At 40.1% G+C, this 18,901-nt stretch overlaps 1 protein-coding gene across 1 annotated transcript in view; it reads right to left on the reverse strand.

Moving 5' to 3' along the window:
* Nucleotides 1–1,355: 1,355 nt before the first annotated feature.
* Nucleotides 1,356–18,901, reverse strand: part of nampt1 (nicotinamide phosphoribosyltransferase 1) — a 31,344-nt gene continuing 13,798 nt past the window's right edge. The window contains exons 4-11 of the mRNA XM_060839941.1: nucleotides 16,587–16,715; nucleotides 16,248–16,406; nucleotides 15,105–15,241; nucleotides 13,790–14,015; nucleotides 7,761–7,880; nucleotides 6,293–6,433; nucleotides 3,728–3,862; nucleotides 1,356–1,628 (exon numbers count right to left, since the gene is read on the reverse strand). Of these exons, the coding sequence (XP_060695924.1) occupies nucleotides 1,518–1,628; nucleotides 3,728–3,862; nucleotides 6,293–6,433; nucleotides 7,761–7,880; nucleotides 13,790–14,015; nucleotides 15,105–15,241; nucleotides 16,248–16,406; nucleotides 16,587–16,715 (1,158 nt within the window). The 3' untranslated portion in view covers nucleotides 1,356–1,517. The remainder of the gene's footprint in view (nucleotides 1,629–3,727; nucleotides 3,863–6,292; nucleotides 6,434–7,760; nucleotides 7,881–13,789; nucleotides 14,016–15,104; nucleotides 15,242–16,247; nucleotides 16,407–16,586; nucleotides 16,716–18,901) is intronic.

Below are 18,901 nucleotides of genomic sequence, written 5' to 3' on the forward strand. Positions count from 1 at the left end.
TAACAAAACATTTAAAATTAAATCATTATGTCTGTAATTTGTATCATAGTAACATTAATGTTCTTCCTGTTTCACACTTCCCACAGTGGGACAAAAGCAAAATTCATGATATCTGGAAATGGCTTATTTTCATAAATCTTGTCTTAAGTCTTCAAGCCATTTCAGCATAGGTATATGAACCAATATATTCACTTTTCATGTTAAAAAAAAGAAATTCCTATTGCATAGTCTAACAATCTGTTTTACTGTTTAGGTATATTGCTGTAGTAAGGAGTATCAAGAAACACAGTGTCATTGAAATTTGGGGACATGAAACAATGATAGAGCACAGGAAACATACATTTCATCTGTTGTAAACAGCAGTCCCAGGAAATTAATTTTCTACAGAAAACTACAACATGGTGTAATATAGAAATTAAAGGCCTAATCTTTCTTCTATTATAAAATGTATACTTTTATAACCTTCTCCCCTCATAGGAAGAGATGCTAGGTTCATTTCATTCTACTGGGATAACTGTGTCTAATTTTCCCTTCCATTTCCAATTTCCAAATTTCACCGTTACATTGTTGTGGAAACATTTTCTTTTGGAAAAGCTTTCTCAATTTAAATCATGCTAAAGAAAAAAGGTAGAATAAACTTGGTATCTCAAGGAAAGAATTCTTATCAAATTTGGAAATGTGAAATAGAAGGCATAGCTCAATAAGTGCATCAAAATTAATTAATATTCTTGACAAACCACAGTCTTTCAAGAATAAATTCATTTTTGATTGTTCCATTAAACCACAAAGTTAGTTGCGTGATTAGACACCTCTTTCCTCAGTGTTTAATGTTCTATAAAATCCGACATCTTTCAGCACACAACTAGTTCTATAAAAAAGTGCACTATTAACTACCTCGCCTCCCACCCCCCCCCAATTCTAAACACACTTGTGTGCAAAGGCGGCTTTGTTCATCATAATACCAAATGGTTGTACTACTGCCATTACTTTTCATTCCTATTCAGCAAAACTGTCCCTACTTCCAAGCCAGAACAAAGTCTGGAACTATAAAATTGAACCCCCCGTTCATTAAAAGAAAAAAAACCTTAATAGGAAGATCGAAAAGGAGTTTGGAATATGTACACTAAAAATATATATTTAAATTAGTTCCAACATTGGCCAACATTTTCTCTGTGAAGTAGATTATCCAGTTCAAACACATGACCAACATTTGCACATCTTCATAATTTCTTGTTACCACTATTATACCCCACAATTTACATATTACAACACAAGCAGCAGCTGTTCAAAGCAACACAATGTTAAAATTTGTGTACAGCAGGCGTCAGTTAAAAATGCAAACTGCACTTGGATGATCAGGGTATGGGTGGACTTCATTTGCTGTTTTATATGTGACTATTATAAATTTTTTCAACTTCATAGGCAAATTTTAAAATCATATATACATCTGTGCATTGAACCCGCGACAGACTTGACTTCATTGTGTACATATATATATATTTGACATGAATTTGAATTTATTGAAGTTCTCCACATCTACTCATCTTCAGCTGAGCATTTTCCCTCACTTCATCAAAAGTATAAGCCTTTATAACTTTGCCATTCTTGAAAACTGTATGCAGAAGATCCTGTAAAAAAAATGTAAAATCTAAATACAACTGTAACAGATTTAATGTCAAGACAAAAAGCTGACATGGCGCCATTTATTGGACAAATCAATGAACTGCACCCTGCCTTCCTTCTCAGGTGAATGGAAAAGATCACATGACAACTGTATTTTAAACAGCAACTCCAGCCAGTTCTTATCCCTCAAATAACATCTGGAAGACAAATCATCTAGTTATTGTACCATCAACAAGGCGCATTGCAAAATCTAGATGGAAGTGATCATGGACAGCACCTTCCAAATCCATGATCACTTCCATCTAGAAGAAGGGGACCAGATACCTGGGACACTACCACCTACAAGTTCACCTCCAAACCACATACTGACTTGGAAATATATCAGTTCCTGGGTAAAAATCCTAGGATTCCTCGTCAACCTGTAGCAAGTGGACTGCAGGGGTTCAAGGTGGCAGCTCACCACCACCTTCAAGGGCAACTAAGGATGGACAATAAATGCTGGCCAGCCAGCAACATTCACATCCCACAAATTAATTTTTTTAAAAATCTGAATGTGGGAACCTACATTGCTCCTGCTGGCTGCGACATTTCTTATACTATAACAGAGATTGCACTTTAAAGCATTTTATTGCCTGAAAATACTCTGGCACTTCCAATCAGTCCCTTTTCCTTCATTAGAGAATACAGTAACTCAAAACAGACGTTAGCAAAAAGACAGCAAGAGAATAGGAATAGATTGCATGAAGTACAAGGCTTTCGTATCAAATGGATAGCATAACATGGATTGTTTTTTTAAAACAGAAAAGCATTAATGATTAGAACAGCCAGTCTAGATAGACAGCAGATTCACTCAGTCCTGCTTTTCAATAAAGTGCCTTGACTCAAATCACATTAGAGGTAGGTTGTATTTGAACTTTTGCCTCTGATGTTCTCAGTTACAACTATAAGCTTGAAGTTGTCAGTAATTGCATATTTAAAAAGATCTTATTTAAATCCAGAATATTTCTATTATAGTTAGACAAAATCAGAGGCAGAGGCAAAGACAGAGAGAATGTGACAGTTAGGGAGACAAAAGGGATGGATGATTGTCTGCCAAAAAAGAAAAAAAACTGAAATTAGTGGTGGGGACAGCAAGTACGTTAAGTAAACATTTTCATCTACTTATGGTCCCCATTAACAGCTTTTCTTTCTTCCCAGCAGACTCCAATTATTGCTTGCGCTCTCTCTCTCTCTCTCCACCCACCCCCCACCCCCACCCCCCCCACCCTCCCTCCCCTCCCCTCCCCAGCTCTGCCTATCTGCTCATTCCCATCTCTTCCCTACCCCGATACAGTTCAACCTTTTTATTTCACATTTCCTCATCTTTTTCCTGAAAAAGGAGCATTAGCGCAGCAATTCACAAAGCCCCTCTTGCTGCTTTTTCGCAAGCTACTGACTGAGACATTGTTTCCCTTTACTATTTGGGAATCTGTTAAATAATATAGATCCTTAGTACAGCAAGAGCTAGCTACTTCTGCCTTTTTCCACCTCCATTCCCCACCCTTCCCTCACACTTAATGCCAGCAAATGCCTGTAAAGCCAACCCTGTGCCTATACTGAAAGTTAACAAAGTAACACAGCCAATGTAAATATCACGTTCTTTTAAACCTGCTTTTTGCATCACTCCCTCTAACTGTTTTTCTAACCACATTCTCTGCTGCATCATTTGTAACAAGTCATACGTTCCTCACAATGCTGACTGCATATTCACACTTGCATGCACGTAACATAATCTTCACGTGCACAGTGCTCGAGAAATATTATTTTTATTTATACTGCTATTTTGTTGACATATTCTGCTGGAGGAAAATCTATGCTGTTTGATAGAAGAGCTTTGATACAGTTCAAGGTTCAGACATATGCTTTAAAACAAGAACCCAGGGTACAGTACTGGATTGCTTTTCTTGTGGATTAAAACTTTTATTATAATACTGGACTGAGGAGAAAGAGTAAAATTCCACAAATGTTAACACCTTGTTCTAATCAAATGAATTAACATCAGCACTCTATGTTCAACTTTCCATGTTTTTGTGATAATAGAAAAATTAAATTCAAGTTTACTTACAGGACCATTTTCTTCCAGTTCTCCTTTACCCTCTTCAAGTGTGACATAATGCCCTGCAGGAGTACAATGCAAAGATAGACGTCCTTTCTTGGATCGCTTGTTTGGATCCATGACTGGATCTTTGAAAACATTTACCTGAAAATGAGAAAGGTCAATCTATATGTGTACAAATTGCAATTCTTAACATGAACGAAAAAGCATCTGTTATCATGAAAGCACCCACACAAATATCAAGAGATAAATTCATGATGTCAAGCCACATTAGGAGTAGCAAAGTTCCAGGTTCATAAATGCCAACCGATGATTACCAGTGGAAAGTGCATTGATAAATAACAGTTTGCCAGCACTCAGTGTCTGTTCTCATATTGAAGAAAGGCAATGTACTGATGCCATTTTAATCATAATACGCAAGCATTAGCTTTGGAGCACAGCAGTGAATCCATAAAAAGAATTAGAAAGTTTCTTCAAAAAGGGGAATATTAAAAAGGACATGTAAAGTGGGGAACGGTTAACTTATATTAGGAGTCACATAGAACAATACAGCACAGAACTGGCCCTTCGGCCCACGATGTTGTGCCGAACATCTATCCTAGATTAAGCACCCATCCATGTACCTATCCAATTGCCGCTTAAAGGTCGCCAATGATTGTGACTCTACCACTCCCACGGGCAGCGCATTCCATGCCCCCACCACTCTCTAGGTAAAGAACCCACCCCTGACATCTCCCCTATACCTTCCACCCTTCACCTTAAATTTATGTCCCCTTGTAACACTGTTGTACCCAGGGAAAAAGTTTCTGACTGTCTACTCTATCTATTCCTCTGATCATCTTATAAACCTCTATCAAGTCACCCCTCATCCTTCGCTGTTCCAACGAGAAAAGGCAGAGAACTCTCAACCTATCCTCATACGACCTAGTCTCCATTCCAGGCAACATCCTGGTAAATCTTCTTTGCACTCTCTCCAAAGCTTCCACATCTTTCCTAAAGTGAGGCGACCAGAACTGCACACAGTACTCCAAATGTGGCCTAACCAAAGTCCTGTACAGCTGCAACATCACTTCACGACTCTTGAATTCAATCCCTCTGCTAATGAACGCTAATACACCATAGGCCTTCTTACAAGCTCTATCCACCTGAGTGGCAACTTTCACAGATCTATGTAAATAGAACCCAAGATCCCTCTGTTCCTCCACCTGACTGAGAACCCTACCGTTAACCCTGTATTCCGCATTCTTATTTGTTCTTCCAAAATGGACAACCTCACACTTGGCAGGGTTGAACTCCATCTGCCACTCCTCAGCCCAGCTCTGCATCATATCTAAGTCCCTCCTCACTGTCCACAACTCCACCAATCTTCGTATCATCTGCAAATTTACTGACCCACCCGACTCCCTCATCCAAGTCATTAATAAAGATTACAAACAGCAGAGGACCCAGAACTGATCCCTGCGGAACTCCACTTGTAACTGGGCTCCAGGCTGAATATTTACCATCTACCACCACACTCTGACTTCGACCGGTTAGCCAGTTTTCTATCCAATTGGCCAAATTTCCCTCTATCCCATGCCTCCTGACTTTCACATAAGCCTACCATGGGGAACCTTATCAAATGCCTTACTAAAATCCATGTACACTACATCCACTGCTCTACCCTCATCCACATGCTTGGTCACCTCCTCAAAGAATTCAATAAGACTTGTAAGGCAAGACCTACCCTTCACAAATCCATGCTGGCTGTCCCTAATCAAGCAATGTCTTTCCAGATACTCATAAATCCTATCCCTCAGTACCCTTCCCATTACTTTGCCTACCACAGAAGTAAGACTAACTGGCCTGTAATTCCCAGGGTTATCCCTATTCCCTTTTTTGAAGGTAAGATAAGATAAAACTGGCAGAAATGTCTATGTATGGTTACACAAGACATATCTAGTTATACTGTTGCTCGTCAATAGAAATGTGTAAAATCTAAAGTTTCATACTATAATTGCACAATCCTTTATCAGAAATGCTCGGGACCAACTGGTTTTCAGAATTCAGAATTTTTCGAATTTCAGAATAAGTGAGTTTGATCGTGAAATTTAAAAAAAAAAATCTCTCTGAAGGATTAGAGTTATGAGTAAAACAGGGCCTTGAAACAGAATCAAGGCCTGCCAGTGCTGGGCCATGCCCCACACATCGTATCCAAGTGACACACACCGAGTGGGTGTGACTGGGTTAATTGTTACACACCAAACAACCTTGTTAATGAGAAAGAAAAACTTCACAAAAACCTTTGTACTTGAGCTTTTTGGATTTCGGATAAAGGGTTGTCTACCTGTACAGGATTGAAGTATGTGATCTGAGCTGAGAACTCAAAGATTTGGAGGCCAAAATGAACATTAAAAATACTGGCCTACTTAAAATTATTCAGGAATTCAGCTCAAACAAGTTTATACATTCATGCCCTTAGTTAATCATTTACATATTGGATACTGAGACATAACATTCAATATCAAACCTAAAGTCATTTCTCTGCCCAAACCTAGAATGATTTCATGTACAATTCAACAAAACATTACATACCCCAAGTCCATTGGTTACAACATAACTACATTTGAATGAACAGTTCAGGAGGTCTCTGGTCATTTTCTGCAACAAAGCACCACCAGATCCAAAGGTAATGTTCTCAATGCTCCACTTATGTGCTTGCATTCCCTGTACGATCTGAAAAACAACATACACTACTTCTTGAATTGCTCACGGATAGCCCCATAAATGTAGCTACTGATGAAGTCTGCATGTCTTAGTTCATTTTTCAGTAACAATCCTCCACTGACTCCACAGATAGATCCAGCCAAGGACAGAAATTTTGTGTTGCAGTGGTAGTGTTCCTACCTCTGAGCCAAGAGGCACAAATTGAAATCCCACCTACTCCAGATTTATGCCATAACATCTGAACAGGTTGATCACAGATATCTGGATGCATCTAGTTTTTTGTTTACAACTAAGCAGACTTCCTTTCCAATTTAATCAAAAACACTCCGATTTAAGACAGACATTCTTCAAAATACCTTTACCGTTTGAACTCGTGTCAGAGTGTCTCATTTCTATGGTTTAACTCTGGATTTATTATTTCAGTACTATATGCAATTCATATCTAGAACAGCCACAATGCCAGCACTTTAATATCTACCCACTACAACCACCAAAACTGGACATGGTATTCGAGGCATATCCAGACCAATTCACTGCATAGTTTAATCTACGTTTATTTTGATTTAGAGTTTGTTTTGAATTTGTACAGCCACTGGCATATCACAATTTTCTTGTCCAGGGAATAACTTTATTTAAATTGTACAAAAATAGTGGAGAACACACAGAAATTGAACAGAAACAGAGCAGGAGTGGGTCAGCCACCTTTTGAGCCTGGCCTGCATTCAATAGGATCATGGCTGATCATCCAACTCAGAACCTTGCTCCCACTTTTCTCCCGATACTATTTGACTCCTTTGGTCCCAACAACTGTATTTAACCCATTCATGAAAACCCATTCAATATCTTGGTCTCAACCAATTCTTGTAACAGAAAATTCCTAAATTGATAGATAAATACAATAAAGTGTTGAAGAGGAGTTTAAAAACTTTCACTAAGTTCAATGCACCGATCATTACTTGCCAGCTTATATTGGCTCCTAGCCTCGGTTTAAGAGGAGTGTTTAAAGTTATTCAATGGCTTCACTCAAGTGTAATTATAACTGTTGCAGTTAAGTGCAACAAATTCTGTTCTACTAACTCAGATGCCTTCCACAATGCTAGCTATAAATTCTCTCCAGTTTCGTCTCAAGGTTCTCCTTAAAACCATTCCAGCTTTTTGGTCATCCCTTCTAACATTTATGTGTGAAAAAGACATGCTATTGTAGTTCACTTAGCTTTAAATGGTGATTTTTCAATCATGCAAGCAGTTTAGGTCAGAACAGTCAGTCATCAAGGCATTTTGAGAGAGAAAAAAAATCTAGTGCTAGCAGTTATTTTGCTAGACTGTGGACTCTTACCTCTTGTAGAGTGTTTATATCCACACCATCTCCCTGAATAATTCTCAAGAAAGGAGGAAGCACCTTATAACCTTTAGAGTTCTCTGTTGGTGGAAATTTCTTTCCCAGGATTTCAAGAACCTGTTCATCAGAGCATGGACATTTTAATAATTCTGCAACATAAAGTCAAGGCTTACTTCTCCCCAATACAGCTTGAACAAGGCAGAGTCCAAACAGATCAGAGAGAAAATTTGCATCTGAGATAGAATCCAGCAAAGAATAATGACACTCAAAAAGCTCTCCTAGTCTGCTAACACTGTCTGACACAACTCAATCCAGATCAGCGTTGGCAAGCTAGCTAACATGACTGCCAACACCTGACAGCATTCATCGCTAGTCTCAACATAAACAATTCTCATGAAGGGTACATATCCAGTGGCAGAATTGTTTTTGAAAAATCACAGTGCGAAAAGGAGACCATTTGGCTGATCATGTCTACATGAACTCTCCAAATGAGCATCATGCATTAGGGCCATTCTCTCATGCTTTCCCTGTAATACTGCAAATGATGTCAATTTATAATTGAAAGCCCTCGACTCACTTCCAGGCAGTAGATTCCAGACCTGAATCACTTGTTCCACGAGAAGGTTCTAGTCTCACATTTAGTCTTTTGCAAATCACTTCTAATTTTGTCCTCCCGATCTAGTCTAACGTTACTCCACATGGTTTTGAGCAGCTCTATCAAGTCTACACTCAGCTTTTTCCTCAGCTAGAATAGAGTCAGAACTGAAGTCTCTCATTCCTGGAACCATTCTTGTATATCACTTCTGCACTCTCCCCAATGCATTCACAAAAGGTTTAGAGGGATATGGGCCAGATGTAGGTAAGCGGGTTGGCATGAATGTGTTGATTGGAAGGGTCTGTCTCTGGGCTGTATGACTAATTGTGCATGACACTCCAGCGGAGGTCCACTAGTGTCTCATACAAGTTCAGCAAAACTTATCAATCATAGCATAGAATACAAGAGTTGAGAAAGTCCAGAATACTGCATGGTTTGTTGCCTGCTCTCTCCATCTATCCAGCCACTTTTATGTGCATATGCACATATATACCCAGATTACTCTGCTCCAGCATCTCTTGAAGAATCCTACCCTTTATGTTGTATTGAATATTCATGTACTACCTACCATAATGTATTATGTCACTTCTTCACAATGAACTTCATTTGCCATCTAACTGCCCAGCCTATCAACTTGCCAAGTAATTTTGAACTCCACTGTCCTTCTTCCAGTTTGAAAAATTTCCTAGTCCCACCTTCACATTGGAGAATATTCTTTATTGCATTGCATGGTATTATCACCATGCTAAATGGGACAAGGCTTCAAACAGACCTAGCAACTCAAGACTGTGTGCCATCAACAGAATGATCCTCCAACACAACCTGCAACCACACGGCTTGGCACATCTCCCACTCAATCATTACCATCAAGCCAGGGCATCAACCCTGGTTTAATGGAGTGTAGAATGGCATGCCAGGAGCATCACCACACACACCTAAAAATGAGATGTCAACCTGGCGAAGCTACCATACAGGACTAACCTAAGGCAAGCAACATAAGCAGCAACTGATAAACTGAACTAAGTGATCTCACAGCTAATGTATCAAATTCAGGTTCTGCAGTCCTGCCATATCTCCTAGTGAACAGCAGTGGACAATTAAATAGCTCACTGGAGGAAGCAGCTACACAAATATCTGCATCTTCAATGATGGGGGAGTTGAACACATCAGTGCAAACTTTAACTGAAAACAACCAATATTGGAGATCACAGGAGGTCAAGTAGCATCCATGGAGAGACAGCAAGATAACAGAGTCTAGATGACTCTTCACCAGAGATAAAATGAAGCTTTTTGGGGGGGGGTTAGGGAGCTGATGGTGAAAAGATGTTGTTAACAGTTTACACTAAGTGGTCAAGATGTGAGAACAGTAGAAGTTAAAGCTGAAGCATTCATCTTGGCCTCCTCCAATGGCTCCCAGCATCACATATCAGTCTTCAGAAAAGTTGATTCACTCCATGTGATATCAAGTAGTGGTTAGCCTTTGCAGTATTCAGTGCAACTATGAGCCCTGACAACATTCTAGCAATACTACTGACAATTTGTTTGAGCTTGCGGTTACAGTTATAATACTGGCATCTACCCACATGGAAAACTGGACTGGTATGTTCTGTACACCGAGCAGGTCAAATTCAATTACCAGTTCGTCAGTCAGTAAAGTGATGGAAGACGTCATAAGTGCTATCAAGCAGCACCACTCATCATTAATCTACTCATTGGTAGTCAGTTTGGATTCAACCAGAGCCACTTATCTCCTTACAGCCTTTGTTCAAACATAGACAAAAAAGATGAATTCCAGATACAAGGAGAGAGTGACAGCCCTCAACATCAAGGCTGCATTTGATGGAGCCCAAACAAATTCATATTTGAGGCAAATGGCAATCTTTGAAACAAATAGTCAGGAATATTGTCCACTGGTTGGAGTCATATTTGGCACATAAGATGATGGAAGTCAGTCATCTCAGCTCCAAGAAATCTCTGCAGGAGTTCCTCTGGTTAGTGTCTAAGGCCCAACCATCCTCAGCTATTTCAATGACCTTCCTGCCATAAAGTCAGAAGTGGGGATGCTTGCCAATGATTGCACAATGTTCAGTACCATTCATGACTCCTCAGATACTGAAGCAGTCCATGTTCAAATGCAAAAGATTTGGATAATATCCAGGCTTGGGCTGACAAGTGACATTTGCACCACTAGGCTATGACCTTCACCCATAATAGACGATTTAAGCACAGACTCTCAACATTTAATTGTGCACTGACAGTCCTGGGGGGGGGGGGGGGGAGAAAACAGGCGGCGTCATGGCATCATCATCTAGAAACATCCACTCTCTCCACACTGCTGTTACTATTATCTACAAGGTTACAAGGTGGTGAATTTCTGCAAAGATCTTAGAGATAGGCAATAACTGTTGCAGAGCCAGTGACACTCCCATCCCACAAGTGAATAGAATAAAAACAAAGCTACCAACTGGCTTCTGCAAATTTCCACCACAAGCCTTCAGCCATGTGAAGATTCATGAACCATTGCACTTGAGACTACCATTCAATTTTGTATGTCACTGCCCCTTCTTTTCTAAGCTAAGCTATAATCACCTTTATTGTTGTGGTTCTGTTCACCGAGCTGGGAATTTGCATTGCAGACGTTTCGTCCACTGTCTAGGTGACATCCTCAGTGCTTGGGAGCCTCCTGTGAAGCACTTCTGTGATCTTTCCTCCGGCATTTATAGTGGTTCATCTCTGCCGCTTCCGGTTGTCAGTTCCAGCTGTTTGCTGCAGTGGCCGGTATATTGGGTCCAAGTCGATGTGTTTGTTGATAGAATTTGTGGATGAGTGCCATGCCTCTAGGAATTCCCTGGCTGTTCTGTTTGGTTTGTCCTATAATAGTGTTGTTCCAGTCAAACTCACATTGCTTGTCATCTGCATGTGTGGCTACTAAAGATAGCTGGTCATGCCGTTTCGTGGCTAGCTGGTGTTCATGGATACGGATCATTAGCTATCTTCCTGTTTGTTTTATGTAGTGTTTTGTGCAGTCCTTACATGGGATTTTGTACACTACGTTGGTTTTGCTCATGCTGGATATCGGGTCCTTTGTCCTGGTGAGATGTTGTCTGAGAGTGGCTGTTGGTTTGTGTGCTGTTATGAGTCCTAGTGGTCGCAGTAGTCTGGCTGTCAGTTCAGAAATGTTCTTGATATATGCCAACGTGGCTAGTCCTTTGGCTTGTGGCATGTCCTCATTCTGTTGTCTTTCCCTTAAGCATCTGTTGATGAAATTGCAGGGTATCCGTTTTTGGCGAGTACATTGTAGAGGTGTTCTTCCTCTTTTTGCAGTTCTGGTGTGCTGCAGTGTGTTGTGGCCCTTTTGAACAGTATCTTGATGCAACTTCTTTTGTGTGTTGGGATGTTTCATAGTTCAGGACTTGGTCTGTGTGTGATTTTCCTGTAGCACTGAGGATGTCACCAAGACAGGGGGCGAAACATCTGCAACACAGATTCCTGCGGCGGCGGTGACGACTACAACAACAACCACTCGAGCTACAAATCTTCTCACAAAACTTGAATAATCACCTTCAGCAAACCACTGTTCACAGAATCCCTCATTCAGCCTATAGAGTCTGCACTGACTCAGATTCCACAGACAGTTGCCCAAGGCTGGAATCAAACCTGAGTCCTTGATGCTGTGAGACAGCAGTGCCACTGTGCCACCCCACCTACAGCTTTTTAAGTTTGCTCAAAAGAACTTCAACACACTAGTTACACATGATTTACTCTCATTAAAAACCAAAGCAGTCTCTTCTCAATTATTTCAAAATTTATCCAACTGGCCATTACTTTTATCCCAAATTGCTATTTTTAGACCCTTTGCAGAGTTCCACATTAACTACTGGGCTTGTCTTTAAAAAGAATGCAATGTTTGCAATTCTGCACCTCTCTGACACCAGCCCCATGTCTCAGGAAGACAAGGATCATTGCCGGTATCTCTACAATTTCCAATCTCACTTTCTTCAATAAACTCTAACCACCAATAACTTATCCAATACTTCCTCACGAATTTTGAACTGAGTACTTTGTTTTCTACTGTCCCATAGCCTTGATAACATCTGCATTTTTGGTAAAGACAGATAAAAGATATGCATTTAGCCGAGAGGTGGCTTAGTGGGATGTCCCCCAGTAAGAAGGGATTGTCTGATGAGCAAAGGTTAAACAGGTTGTGAATTTAGAAGAATGATAGGTGGTCTCATTGAAACACAAGATTTTTTTTAAGGGCTTGATAGGATAAATTTTTCAGAGGATGTTTCCTCTCATTGGAGACTCTCGGGCATAGTCTCAGAATTAAAAACCACCAATTTAAGACGGAGATAGGAATACATTTCTTCTCTCGGAGAGTAGTGCTTCTTTGGAACTCTGCATCAGAGGGCTGCAGAAGCAGAGCCCTTGTGTGTATGGAGATAGACTGATTCTTGATCAGTAGGGGAATCAAGGTTATGGGAAATGCAGGAAAGTGGATGCGAGGAATGTCCAATCAGCCACTGAATGGGACAACAGCTTGAGGGTCAAATGGCCTACTCCTATTCCTATTCCTCATGATCTTACCTTAGCCGTGCCTTCTACATTAAGTAAAATTTTGATCCCAACTTTTCCTTTTAACTACCTGTTCACTTTACCTGCCGACAGAAAACTCCGAAATTCCTCTATTTTAGAGATTTTTTTTCTCCCCTCTCTCTTCACGCTCCCCCACCCCCTTCCCAATTATTTTGTAGGTTTGCTTCTGAACACTTGCTAAGAGTTGGTGGCATGTGGACCATACAAAGCAAAGTAACTGCATTCTTGTCTGCAAACTCGATCCAAAATGGATTCAGTCCTTGAACTCAAGAGTCACCCTTTCTCCAGCACTGCAATATTCTCCTTAACGACGGTCATCACTCGTCCTCCTCCTTTCCTACCTTTTTGATATTTTCACTATTTGGTGCTTTCCATTCAAACCTCACATGGAGTCTGTAAATGTGTCCTTCTAAGTTAGTCTAGTAAAGCTTTGCAAATAATGTTATTACGCTTCACTACGTAGGGAAGATCTGTACAAGCATGGAAGACAACTGGTAGACTATCAGCTTGAATTTGGGTTGCAATTCGGCGGGTTGGTGTGGACTTGTTGGGCCGAAGAGCTTGTTTCCACACTAAGTAATCTAATCTAGATATTTAGTTTAGAACGTTTAGCTTTCAAAATCAGTTGCAATTGGAACTACACAGTTGGAAGGATCAGGTCATCTGAGCTGCTGAAAACTTGATTTAATTCTTTGAAAATAAGCACCAAATATAAGCTATGAATTTCTTTCACCAGTCTAAATGTATTAAACTTGGACATGCACATCAACAACTCTGTTGTCAGGGGAGATGATAAATGGCGCTCTATACTTTTAAAGGAGAACGAACAGTATACCTGTAAAACTGTATCAAGTGGATTTCCTGAATCTGGTCGTATAATAAGTGGAGCTTCAGGACTCCGTAACTCTATCAAACTTCTCAGGTCCTCACCCCAGATTTTTTCACAAGCATTATAAATGTCGTAACTGTCACTGACGATTGATACTGGCACGGTGGAAAACTTCTTCATAATGTGTTCAAAGGCATCTTTTTCACAGTCTTTTCCCCAAGCTGTAATTGTACTGCTCAAAAAAAAAATGAAATTAAGAAACTATTCAAGTAGTAATTCAAATGACAAGTCAAAATAAAATTGCAAACTGCTATAATTGTACAAAAGCTCTAAGTTCAAAACTATCAGAATTAAGTCAACAAAGCTCGTCAAAACTATATGGAAAACAAAATAAGAACCAAAAGAACGGTAGATGCTGTAAATCAGAAAGAAAAATATAAGTTGTTGGAAAAGCTCAGCAGGTCTGGCAGCATTTGTGAAAAGAAATCAAATTAAACATTTTGGATCTGGTGACCCTTCCTCAGAGGTGATAATAGCTAGGAAAATGTTGGTTTATGAGGGTAGGGTGGAGGAGGGGGGGTAAGGAATAAAAGATAGGGGAGGATAGAGCCCAAACAGAGACAAGAACAGTTGGACAGGCAAAGTAGTCGATAACAATGTGGCTGGGGGAGGGGGAGAACAACTAGCTGTTAATGGAGACTGTTAGTGGCTAACAATAGGTAGTGTGTAATGGCAGACTGTCAGGTAACAAGGCCTAGTGAGTGTGGGGTCAGGGATTATGACATGGAGGAGTTCAGGCCCTAAAGTTATTGAACTTAATATGGAGGAGTCCAGAAGCAGAGCAGATTGCCAATTGTAGAGATGACATTGTGAGCAGTGAATGCATTGTACACTTCTCACAATCTAGTCAAAGTGCTACAACGCCAATGTTCAATATCCTCAAACATGCATTCCAAAACAAAAGGCGGAGTTAAAATCATATTTTATTTTGCAGAGAAGTAAAACAAACCTTATTCTATCAGAATGTAAAATGAGAACCAAGAACAGGAGTCTTTAATCTTTAAACCATTCTTTAAACTAAAAATAAACATTAAGTAAAAAGGAGACTTAATAGGCGAGTGATATTTAAAGATTCAATTGATGAGGTAAGTGTCCACAAGTGATCACAATACTTGATTTATGCATCAAATTAAGTGGAGGGCAAGATCTTAGCACTCCTCTTACTTTAGGGTGTTCCTCAGACCATGTGGCTGAAATTTGCTGCTTTACAATTAGAAACTTACATTTCAAAACTCTGAAGTTAAACTAGGAAAGCACTCACCTGTGTTCTGCTGCTGGTACTGAAAACCCTGGCACAGGATCTTTCGTTCCATAATATTTCTTGATGACTGTGATTCCTGCAACTGTGTCTGTTCCTTTGAAGTTTACTAGATGGGAAGATGCCCCTATTCCTGCCGTCTAAAGGAGATCTTAAATTATGACATGCAGGTGATTAAATTGAGCTGAATAAAATTGTCAGTTTTGTTATATTTGCAAATGTGTTGCTGGTCAAAGCACAGCAGGTCAGGCAGCATCTCAGGAATAGAGAATTCGACGTTTCGAGCATAAGCCCTTCATCAGGAGGAGCGCCTCATCTTCCGCCTGGGAACCCTCCAACCACAAGGTATGAATTCAGATTTCTCCAGCTTCCTCATTTCCCCTCCCCCCGCCTTGTCTCAGTCGGTTCCCTCAACTCAGCACCGCCCTCCTAACCTGCAATCCTCTTCCTGACCTCTCCGCCCCCACCCCACTCCGGCCTATCACCCTCACCTTGACCTCCTTCCACCTATCCCACCTCCATCGCCCCTCCCCCTAGTCCCTCCTCCCTACCTTTTATCTCAGCCGGCTTGGCTCTCTCTCTCTTATTCCTGATGAAGGGCTTATGCTCGAAACGTCGAATTCTCTAAAATTCCTGAGATGCTGCCTGACCTGCTGTGCTTTGACCAGCAACACATTTGCAGCTGTGATCTCCAGCATCTGCAGACCTCATTTTTTACTCGAAGTTTTGTTATATTTATCTATTTACAAAAATAGATTATTGCATCATAGTTTAATATATTATAGGAACCATTATACTTAATTCAGTAAAGTTAACCCTTATCCCCAAAGTGCACGTCTTGGTCATGCAATCTTTCCAACAGTAGTAAGGTAGGAAATTATAATTTCCTCCTGGAAAAGACTTTTGATCACAACCATGCACCTTCTTATGCCAACATACTAGACATAATCTGGGATTGAAAGCAAATGTGTAAACAAGACTGCACCTACTTCACCAATCCACTTTCTTGGGGAGAAGAAATACATTTTCTTGCACTTAATACCTTTATTTGCTAATATGGCTTACAACTTAGCCAAGTCATTGTGTTTTCTCCAGTTAAACATCAACTGGTAAAAACACATGATTGTAACTGCACACAGTCCTTACCTCTTGCGATGAGACCCCTCTGTAACCAAAGTCATGAAGCTTGTATTCCAGACCATTTAAATTACCAGCAGTCTCCATCAGGTACTTAGCTAAAATTTTCTTTTGCTCTCTGGAATTTGTGGCCACAGAGATTGGATACCAAGTCTGAACAAGGCTGGTCTGGAAAGCAAAATAAGAAAAAAAAAAGTAATTCCAATGTGATTATTTACCCCCACATTACTACAACATGAACATGTCAAAATCGCAGGATATGTTTGGGGAGATTGCATAAAATGTGACGAGATAGAATATTCTGCACATATTTACCTACACTCCAAGCAGACAAAAGTATATACATACCTCAACCCAGTTGGTTAGCCAATAGCACTCTGGATCTGTATTTTCAACCGTAAAGAGAACATTTCCCCGAGGAATGACACTTCCTTCAGGAACAGCTTTTATTTCTATTGGAAGGTGACCATCATGTTGCTAGAGTGGAGAATCAAAGTTCAAAAATTGTAATTAAAAAATGCTGACTTAAGAAACAGGACATTAACATATTTGAGTTTTTCATATGAAAAATAGAAACTATCCAAATTCTCCCACTATCCACATCTGCTTTACTGTATCAAGGCCTCCAACTCATTTGCTGATCTAGGGAAGGCAAGTAACAAATCTTTATAGTCAAATATTCTAAATTTCACAACATTCAAAAGGGCAGGGTAAAAAAAAACTTCTGATACAAGACTTCAGTCCTAGTCAGAAGAAATGATATTAATAGGTCCTGCAGCAATGTAAAAAACTTTAACTGGCCTATATCATCAAGACATCTGTGTATTTTTCAAAAGGAGCGTGAGGGTAGAAAGAAAGCAAAGCAAAATCATTTTAAGTATTAACATTATGCAAAATATCACACTGCAGAAGGCAAAGGTTCTAAGACAAGAGAATGTTCACCCCAAACATGTGCTCAATAAAGTAATGTTTTTTAAGAAAAAGTTTCCTGTTGTTATAAATGCCAAGATTTACAAAATTTTTTTTTGGCTGGGTCTCACCATTGCTATTTTGGTCAGTGTCCCAAAAGAAGCTGGCCCAATCTTTGTCAGATATGGCATTTTCAAATTATGAATATTTCAACCTTGCTATTTAAAAAGGGCACACTAATCTTCAGCATCTCTTTGAAAGGAAAGGAATGCAAGGTAACCAAGCTTGGGTGGAGGTGGGGATGGTGGGTTTAGAAAGTTGTTTTAGAATGATTGCTGCCCACTTCACTTTTTGGTATGTCTCTCTGTGGAATTTTATATTGAAAATCAAGACTGCAACATAAAAAGTGCTCCTTTTTTTTAATATCAGAAAAAAGGTTTTGTACACTTTCTTCATGGGGATATTTTCTTTCAACTTCTCACAAACTCAAGGGGTGCTGATAGATGCAGTTAACTCTGGAGCATTTACTGATCAATACAACTCTTAAAATGATTGACCTCGTAGTCTGTGGCCAGGTGTTCTCGATTCACAACCTACACTTTACCATGCCTTCACAACCTTGTATATTTCAATTAGATTTCCTCTCATTCTAAATTCCAATGAACAGCTGTCCAATTTACTCAGCCTTCCTTAATAAGGCAACCTTGTCAACCTAGAGCCCAAATCGAAGGAACTGTTGTTGTACCACCAACAATACGGTTACACTCTTCCTTAAATATGGACACCAAAATTCCAAATGTGGTCTTAGCAAAACTTTGTACAATACAATCATGCCTTTCTTTATCTGGTCCTTTATTGCAAGGGGACTGGAGTGCATGCATTTCCTTCCCCTGTTGTATGCTGTACCTTTATGCTCAAGTTGTGCTCCTTGTACAAGTACACTTAAGTCTCTCAACATCCAAAAGTATTACATCATTTAAAGATGCTTTTCTAACACTATCAAAATTGAATAACAATACATTTCCACAACAGTAGGCTCCAACAGGCACCTTTGTTAACCATTCACTTTACCTAACTCCATCGCGGCACGGTGGCACAGTGGTTGGGGCGGCACGGTGGCACAGTGGTTAGCACTGCTGCCTCACAGCGCCTGTAGACCCGGGTTCAATTCCCGACTCAGGCGACTGACTGTGTGGAGTTTGCACGTTCTCCCCGTGTCTGCGTGGGTTTCCTCCGGGTGCTCCGGTTTCCTCCCACAGTCACAAAGATGTGCGGGTCAGGTGAATTGGCCAAGCAAAATTGCCCGTAGTGTTAGGTAAGGGGTAAATGTAGGGGTATGGGTGGGTTGCGCTTCGGCGGGTCGGTGTGGACTTGTTGGGCTGAAGGGCCTGTTTCCACACTAAGTCTAATCTAATCTAAAATCTCGCGCAAGCATCAGGCTTGACCTCCTTATAGCTTACAAGTCAGCATTGGTAAGTAAACAAGACATAGTAACATGTCTACATGATTAATATGGATAAGATCAACACTGGGATCTTGCTAGCACCACACTCCTAAATTCCTTATCCATGTTAATCTATTACACAACTTCAGAAACTCCATTTTGCATGCCTGCCTTTTGGGTAGCACTTTATCAAATGCCTTTTGAATATCCAAGAATATGACATTTACCTGCTTACCTTGATCTTGCCCTACGAAACATGTCCTCAAAGACATTTTTATAAATTGCAAAACAGAAAACGATATTAACTTTG

The sequence above is a fragment of the Hemiscyllium ocellatum genome, chromosome 19 (genome assembly GCF_020745735.1).
Source record: "Hemiscyllium ocellatum isolate sHemOce1 chromosome 19, sHemOce1.pat.X.cur, whole genome shotgun sequence".
Lineage (NCBI taxonomy): Eukaryota > Metazoa > Chordata > Chondrichthyes > Orectolobiformes > Hemiscylliidae > Hemiscyllium > Hemiscyllium ocellatum.